The sequence below is a fragment of the Monoraphidium neglectum genome (genome assembly GCF_000611645.1).
Source record: "Monoraphidium neglectum strain SAG 48.87 unplaced genomic scaffold scaffold02696, whole genome shotgun sequence".
In the NCBI taxonomy this organism is placed as follows: domain Eukaryota; kingdom Viridiplantae; phylum Chlorophyta; class Chlorophyceae; order Sphaeropleales; family Selenastraceae; genus Monoraphidium; species Monoraphidium neglectum.
The window spans coordinates 1-8,373 of NW_014010932.1; the positions used below are offsets into that span (position 1 = coordinate 1).

The window sequence follows — 8,373 nt, forward strand, 5'->3', positions numbered from 1 at the left end:
GGGCGGACGAGGGGGGGAAGAGGGGGTGGTTAGGCTGGTTGGTAGCAGGTGGGAGGAGGCGCCCGCGGCGTGAGTCGCTTGTTGCCGGCTCTCGCCGCGTGCAAGTGCGGAACCACCCCTCTCCCGCCCGAGAGCAGACCCCCAGCGCCGGGCGCCAGCGCGCGGCAGACCAATCCCCTGAGCGGCGCGCGGCCCCCGGGCGCGAGCAGACAGCGGCGCGGCGGGGGGCCGGCGCGGTGGGGCTGCACGCGCATGCGCACCCCATGCGCACCTGCATTATGCGCTGCCCCTGCTTGACCATGCCAAAGCGCTCCATGTACGCCATGCTGTACCAGGTCGTGCTGCTGCTGGTGTTGCCCATGTCGCGCAGGCTGGCGAATGAGGGGAGCATCATCTCGGTGGGCAGGCTCATGCCCTTCTGGATGCCCTTGAGCACCGCGTAGCCGCCCGCGTGCAGCGCAAAGTGGTCCATGCACTTGGTGTAGTCCGGCACGTAGCGGCCCCAGTCGCAGCCGAGGACCTTCTTGCCGAAGACGCGGTACGCGGCCTCGGCGTACTGCCCCCAGGTCATGATCTTGGGCGTCACCTGGTGACGGGTGACGGGTGACGAGAGACGGGGCGGGGCGTGCGCATTCAGCGGGCTCGGGGCGTTGGGGCAGGCAGCCGCAGCTCGCGTTCTTGACAACCGCAAGGCCCGGCTGCTCAGGGCCCCCTGCGGCCTGGCTGCCCCACCAGGGCGCGGCGCCGGCCCCTGAGGCACAACGCAAACAGCGTGCGTCCCAGGCCGCTCCAGAACGGGCCGGGCGGCGGGCGCGGCCCAGTGCCGGCGCCTAGAGGCGCCCCGGCCGGCTCGCGCACGGGCTGGCGCGGAGGCTTCTGCGTGGGCGCGGCTGTCAGCGCCGTTGCGCACCCAGCCCCAAGGTCGAGTGCCAACCCTCCTTTGACGAATCCAAGGTGCCCCGCACCTTGGCGATGACGGCCTGCAGCATCTTCCCGGCCTCTACTGGCACGTCCTTGCCCAGGAACACGCCGTTGATGCCGTCCTCATCCGGCCCCCAGCTGATGCACCTGTCAGGTCCGTACCAGCATTGACCGAGCCGCGCGTCAGCCGTGAGCATGCGCACAGGGAGGTTTGGGGGCGGCCGCGCCGAGGGGCCGGGCCATGGGCGAGAGGCGCCCCGGAAGCTGCTGCGCCGGGGCCTCTGCGGCTGCGTCGGCATAGATGCCGGCGGCCCGTGCCCCGCATTGCTGAGAGACCACCGGGCCGCAGGCTGCAGGCCCCGCGCCCGCGCCCTCGAACCCCTTCCGGCCAGGCGCCCTGGCTGCACCCCGCCAACCCCCTGCAACCGCTCGTTGCCCCTATACCCCCCCCCCCAAATCTTCAGTCAGTATAAACGCGCCGCGCTCGCCTGTATGACGCGTCGTCCTGGCCGGTGTGCACGCGCTCCGCGTGCTGCAGCTCGTACTTGCAGCGGCTGTACAGCGACGGCTTGTTGGTCATCAGCATGGCCGCGCCGCCCATGCGGAAGATGGCGTTGGCCACGAGGAAGTCCTTGTGGCGGCCTGGGTAGAAGCAGTAGGTGGTGATCTCAGCCGGCACGAACAGCGCGATGCTGTTGGGGTGCGCCTGCGGGGCGGCGGCCCGGGCGGGGTGGGGTGGGGTGGAGGGCTGGTGAGCGGGCGGTCTGATTGGCGGCGGCGTAGTAAGGGCGAGGACCTCGCCGTGGCGCAGGCTGTCCAGATGCCCCCACAGGCTGCTGGAAGCACGCTCCAACCACTAGCACACAGTTGCACACACGCGCACAGGCACAAACGCACGCGCCTGCTGAGCTTGAAGTTTAGACACGCTCGCAGAGGGTGCGTGCACACCCGCATGCATGTACGCGCTCACGTCTACACACACAAAGACACACACACACATACACTCCATCACACATACACACACTCACTCCCTCACACGCGTGTCCACACACGCACAAATACAAACACACACACACAAACCAGACACAAATGCACAATAACACACACGAAACCAATCACAAGCGACACCCCCAGCAACACAGGCCCACACCCCTCCCCAATCCCGCGTCCCGCACCTTGAGCATGTCCCTCACGAGGCCGACCGCCACCACGCCGATGCTGCAGCCCATGCCCCCCAGGTGGTAGGCCTGGATGTCGCGGCGGAACTTGAATTTGTTGATGAGCATGGACGCCAGGGACGGCGTGGGGCAGAAGATGCTGCAGTTGGAGATGAGGATGTCGATCTGCTCGGGCTTGATGCCTGGGGGTGGTAGTGGGATATACAGGCGTGCGTGCAGAGTGTGTGTGTGTGTGTGTGTGTGTGTGTGTGTGTGTGTGTGTGCGTGCGTGTTTTGGATTGGGGGAGTTGCGCGAGAGCAAGGGAGTGGGCCCACAGCACAAGGAGGGCGCCTTCCCATCGGCGCCTGAGAGGTCATTCCCCTACCCCCTTTCCCGCCCTCAAAGCAACAGGGCAGGCGGCGGGGCGGGGGGGGGGGGCTGCCATTCGTCCCAGAGAAATGGGTGTGTAATGGTTGCGGCGCGTCTCCGGCTGCAAGGTTTTCGGGGCTCTGCAAGCAGGGCGCCCCCACCCCACCCATACAAGCTGCCTGTAGCTGCCCGCAATGGCGTGCCGCGGCTTCGTCGGCGCTAGGCGGCCTTCGCATCTTGAGGCCGCGCCTGGCCGCAAAGCCTGTGCGCTGCGCGCCTTCGCATGAGGCCTTGGCCGCACCCTGCCCTCCTGTCCACCGCGGGCGTGCGCCGCCGGCCCGCCTCCCCCCGCGGCCAAGCGCCGCCCCGCCTCGCCCACGTGCCCCTCCTCGGCCTCGCCTGTGGCCCCAGTCCCATCGATTTTGCATGCAGCGCACCCGTCTTCTCCAGCAGGTCTGACACGGCACCGCCCATGACCATCTCCGCCTCCAGCATGGCTGTCTTCATATCAGTCTTGGGCTCGTCTGCGATGGAGGGGTGGATGGCCGGCGGCAGGTACGTGCCGTCGACATCCAAGCCGCTCTTCTTCACCACCTTGAGCTGGAACTGAGTGTTCTCCTCGATGTACATCTGCGAGGGGGCGGGGCGAAGGCGGTGCTGGTATTGCGGCGGTGCAGGCGCGCAGCGGTGCAGGGGGCAGCGGGCAGGTGCTGTAGTGCTCCCGGGGTGGGCCCCGGTGGCGCATGGCCGTCCACGTGCTTCAAGTCTGATTATTCAACGATATCAGATGAATGGCGCCCTGCTCAGGGCAACGTAGCGGTCGCTTGGCCTCAGCGCCCCCGGCGCGCATCGGCGATGGCTGATGGGCAGTGACTATCAGCAGCGGGCTCTGGAAAGCTGCTGAAGGGATTCTAATACACACTTTCATGGCTGCCGGAGCCTTTGTTGGGGCGGCCTGGGGCCCCTGCGGGGCCGGCTGTGGTCAGCCCAGAACTCACCGACCAGCGCTTCGCGTTCTCCCCTCCAGTGGTGTGGTTAACTTTATACTCTGCAGGGGGCTTGTACACCGAAAAATCGAGCATGTAGCAGCCGGGCGCCATCGCGGAGGAGGGCTGGCGCGGTCGCGCGTCCGCTGCAGAGTGATAAAATCAGCTCACTTCAACTTGTACAAAATTGATGTGGTCGGCCATACACTGAGATGAAGGCGTCTTCGGCAGAACGCAGGAAGAGCACTGTTGTCGCACCCGGCTCAGCCGGGTGAGGGATTTTGCGGTCAATGGAGCCGGGCACGGTGTACTCCTCAATTATCATAAAAACGCGTGTTAAATCATATACTTAAGCACACCCACCCACCGATCGGCTGTCGTTGTGCTTCCAGTAACACCGTTGCTCCGCGTCTGGTATCGGCGATTTGGGCCCAGACCGGCATGGAGGCCCGCACCAAAGAGCATGAAACTGGGAGGTGGAATCACAACAGAATTCTCAGCGGTGGTTCTTGCCACGACCGATAGCGGTCAGCGCACGGGCCGATGTCGGCAATGCCACGGGCCGTGGCCCACGGCGGAATGGGGACAGGAGATGGCTGCTGCAACAGGTGCATGCGGGCTTCTGAACTGATACAAAACCAATAACAGAGTTCACTCTCAGGCATCAAAATGGTCCTGAGCTGCCACGAAGTGAGTGTGCGAAGCTTGGCTGCGACTGGGCGCACGAAAGTGATTCGTCGGCACAGCAGCAAGCCGCAACAGCGCAGAGCAACAACAAGCCACTCACTCTGGGCTGGAGTAAGGGTTTGTGAGTGCACGGCGTAAGCCGGCGGTGGTCAGACGGGTAAAATCGGTGTGATGGGGGGAGGGGCTACATGGCATGACGTGCCAGGTACATGCACGGTTGGGCGCAGAGCTGTTCTGCTGACCGTCTGTTTCAAGCCATCACGCTGCGCTTTGCAGATGTGAGTGGCTTGTGGAACGCGCCTTCTCATCCTGTGTCCAGCCAAGGAGCCGAGCACAGGCGCGTCAGCAGCGCCAGAACATAGGCTCACCAAATCACTGCGCGGACGAAAGGTCTGCATGCACTGCTCGGGGAGCCGCTCGCACAGGAGCGCACCAGAACCCCAACAAGCCGTCCTCCTGCCAAAGTCTGGGAGGCCGTGCCATGCCGTATAGCATGCGTTTCTCCCAAATTCAAATCGAGGCACAGCACGACTGGTTGACCCCTGGCCCTGCGGTGTTGCAGGAATGCGCTTGCAACGTGAGCTGCCTCATGTTCTGTTTGGCGTGCCTGGCAGTCATGTGCGCCCTACAATGGGAAGCAATTGTATTCGGCGAGCAGCAGGGATGGGTTGTTCCTACATGGCAATCAGGGTCCATGCATCAGGCTCCTGACGTGGGCCGGTTACGGCTGCGAGCAGCCACATGCAAGCTCGGAAGGTCACGGTCGCCACACCCTGGAGAATGGGCAGGCACGACGGAGCACAAAGAATCAGGTGACTCTTTCGCCGTCAAGTACTTGCACACATCAATCTTGCTTGTTTGCTGATATAGACGAAATTCCGTCGTATCATGCATGCAGCAACGATGGCGATTACCGTGGGGCGCCTAGAGTGGTCACCACCGTAGACACCGCACACGGCAGATGTGGCAAGCAGCAGTATGCTCAAAGCGAGTGGGGTATGTATCCCTGCCCGTACCCGCGCCACCGATACATCCCTCCTGCTTATTGCGAGGATCTCATGCAGATGCTGCATATCATACCTCACGCGCTCGGCTCGGCTATGTGGTGCAGCTTTGCTGGCCTTGAACCAACAGGATGTGTCCTTTTGCGACTCCTGCCCCCCTACAAAACGACGCACACGCCGCCAATACAAGCCATCAAGACACACTTTTAGCCTACGCTGCCAATGTGCGCTACCAGCAGACACTCATGACACAGCAAAACAGTTGCATGCGCATTCCGCCATCCATACCGTTGAACCTCACACCAATGCGTGCTCATGGGCCAAGAATGGCAACATAACTAATCCCACCCAAGGTCTTGTTATATTTGGGTGTTTCCACCCAGGTCCTTGCAGTTGTCAATACTGCGTAATGCAACGAAGAGGCATTGCGCCAGCTCAAACATGGTCAATCGTACGGCCTTGGGCTGTAAATCAGGCCAGCAGTGTGAGTCTTGTGCATGTTCCGCAGTCCCGGCGACAACGTGATTCTGATACACCTGAGGCATGTCGTGTCAGCAATACTTCAAGCAACCGGGGCTCCAGAGCTTGAAGTGGGGTCCTGAAACGCTACGGTACCATATTGCTATCGTCACCGTTGACCGCCCCGCATGATGCAGCCAGCCTGCGGCTGGTGCCTTGTTTGCCGACTCCTGGGAGCCCGTGGCGCTGGAACGTTTTCAGATATTTGTTTCACTTGTCTACGTCCCCTCGGGCCCCCAAAACCAGCGGCCGCGCGAAGCACGGGAACAGCAGCGGGCAGGATTTTTGCGCGGCGGGTGTAAGCACAGGCGGTCCACCTCCGCAGCCTTCTTGTTTTGTTTGTTATGTGGAGCGAGCTTCCCAACTTCATCGGAGCTCGTTCCTGCAGCGAGAGCCAAGCGCAGTGTGGCATCCGATAGCGTAGAAGAGCGTCCAAGGTGGGCAGCTACTGCGTGAGGGTTCAGGGCATGCATTGCATAGTTGTGAACGGTGGGGTCTCATTGGCGCACACTGCGGGCGGACCGGGTCTCGCTGCCCGAACTGCGCACTGTTGGGTTGTCGCGCACGCACTCGGCGGCTTGCAAGGGTACCTCTAGTGAACGTGGGACCGGCCTGCCCATGGTGCACACCCTGGCCGGTGCGGGAGCTCCCGTTCCCAGGGTGCATCAAGGTCCGCTGCCCGCGGCACGGAGTCAAGGGGCGCTCAAGCTTGTCTTTGAAGTGTTGCTATCACGATCAGCGCACGGCTGGCCAGCTTATGGGCCTCCATGGGCTCTTGGCAAGGCCTTTCGGAAGCAGTGGCAAAACGTCGTGCGTATCCTGAGCCATTGCTACGCGCCCTGGCTGTGGTGATTGCTGCCGTTCACAGGATTGCTCCACCGGGCCTGGCCTCCGTGCCGTGAAGCCGACGTACCCGTCGCGACCTCGCCGGTCCTTGCTGGCGCATAGCGTGGGGCCCCGTGACCTACCCTTGTTGGTCCCAGCCCGTGCGCACGCGCCAAGGCAGCATGGGAGCCCCAAAGCGATCCCCCAGCTTCTCTCATCGCCCCGGCTTCCCTAGCGGCCTGCGCGTGCTGCTGGTGGACAGCGACGTGGAGGCGCGCGCACGCACAGAGGAGCAGCTGCGCGCTTGCGACTACTCGGTGAGGCGCGCCTGCCCAGGAACCATGTGACTAGCGGGGGACTGGTGGTGGGGGAAGAAACGCTCCCGCACACTATGCGCCCGTCATCTTAGCGCGGCCGTGAAACGCTCGGCGCCGCGTCGCTCGCCGCCTCCCCGCGCCGATCGCGACGCCAGCCGCCCGCGGCCGAGCGCCAAGCCCCCCTCCCCGACGCCCCCGCCCCCTTCACGGCTGCAGGTGACCTCGTGCGCGTCGTGCGCGGAGGCCGTGGTCCAGCTCAGCTCCTGCAGCGCGTCGGCCTTCGACGTCCTCCTCGCCGACAAGGGCGCGATCGGCTGCGTCGCCGCGGCGACCGCCGCCGGCGCGGCCGCCAAGGCCGGCCGCAGCGGCCTGCTCGACTCCTGCAGGGGCGTGCCCTGCATCCTCATGGCCGCGGACCCGAGCCCCGATGACGTCATGCAGGGCGTCAGCCTCGGCGCCGTCGACTTCCTTGCCAAGCCGCTGAGCCAGCTGAAGCTGCGCAACATCTGGCAGCACACCGTGCGCAAGATGATGGGCGACATGCGGATCCAGTGCGGCGGCAAGCCCGAGCCGCTGGACCGGACGGCGTCGAGCCTGCCGGCGGCGCTAGCTTGCATCGACGAGCAGCAGCCGCAGCTGCAGCCGCAGCAGCAGCCGCAGCAGCAGCAGCAGCAGCAGCAGCTGCAGCAGGACCAGCACACAAAGCCCGGCCTGCCCCCCCGCTCCCCCGGCGTCGCGCGGCCGCCGCCCGTGCGCGCGCTGCGCGCGGGGCACCGCCCGCCGCACGCCTGCGTAAGCAGCACCAACCTCGCAGCTTCAGGGCCAGAGCCGATGGATGATGACGCAGAGTTTGATTTTGAGGCGGCGGAGCCCCCGCGCGCCCCCGCGCCTGCCTGCGACGACGCCACGTGCGCCGCGCCGCGCCCCGCCGCGCCCGCGCCCGCGCCGTCTGTGAGCGCGGCGACCGCCGCCTGCACTGCTGCAACGGCGACCGCGACGGCGACGGCGACGCACATGACCGCGCCCGTGCCGTCGTGCGGCGTGCCCGTGTCGGGCGCGCTCGCACCGCTGTCGGCGGGCATGGTGTGGGGCATGCCTATGCCCGTCGTGCGCGCCCCCGGCATCGTGCCGCCAAAGAGCGCCGCGCCAGCGGCGGCGCCGCCGCTGCCGCAGGCGGCGGAAATGGGCGGGCCCTGGGGCTACATGGGCGGCGGCTGCCCCATGCCGCCGCCGTTCATGGCGCCGCCCCCCTTCATGATGATGGCATCGACCGGCATGTGCGGCCCCTACGGCGCGCCCCCCGCCTACGCCGGCGCGGGCTACGCCTGGCCCGCGCAGCAGCAGCAGCAGCACCACCAGCAGCCGCAGTACCAGCAGCCGCGCCCCGCCGCCGCCGCCGCCGTCGCGACCGGCGCCGCGGCCGCGCAGGCGCTGGACGCGAGCCTGCTGTCGCTGCTGGGCAGCGCGGAGGACGACGGCGACCTGGATCTGGACGACATGCTGCCAGACCTCAGCGCTGCCGCCGACGCCGCCGCCGCCGACGACGACGCCGACGCGCCCGACGCGTCCCCCACATCCGCCCACGCG

General features: G+C 65.7%; 2 protein-coding genes across 2 annotated transcripts; one reads left to right on the forward strand and one right to left on the reverse strand.

The window, feature by feature from the left end:
* Positions 1-29: 29 nt before the first annotated feature.
* On the reverse strand, positions 30-3,759 carry MNEG_11333 (3-ketoacyl-CoA synthase 6; the record flags this gene model as incomplete). Its single annotated transcript, XM_014040194.1, has 9 exons — positions 30-177; positions 261-586; positions 733-876; positions 966-1,068; positions 1,419-1,627; positions 2,097-2,281; positions 2,886-3,078; positions 3,447-3,580; positions 3,693-3,759. The coding sequence occupies 9 exons, from the start codon at positions 3,757-3,759 to the stop codon at positions 30-32; spliced, it is 1,509 nt and encodes a 502-aa protein (XP_013895648.1).
* Positions 3,760-6,651: 2,892 nt separating this feature from the next.
* MNEG_11334 (hypothetical protein) lies at positions 6,652-8,044 on the forward strand (the record flags this gene model as incomplete). Its single annotated transcript, XM_014040195.1, has 3 exons — positions 6,652-6,786; positions 7,003-7,871; positions 7,960-8,044. The coding sequence occupies 3 exons, from the start codon at positions 6,652-6,654 to the stop codon at positions 8,042-8,044; spliced, it is 1,089 nt and encodes a 362-aa protein (XP_013895649.1).
* Positions 8,045-8,373: the final 329 nt, after the last annotated feature.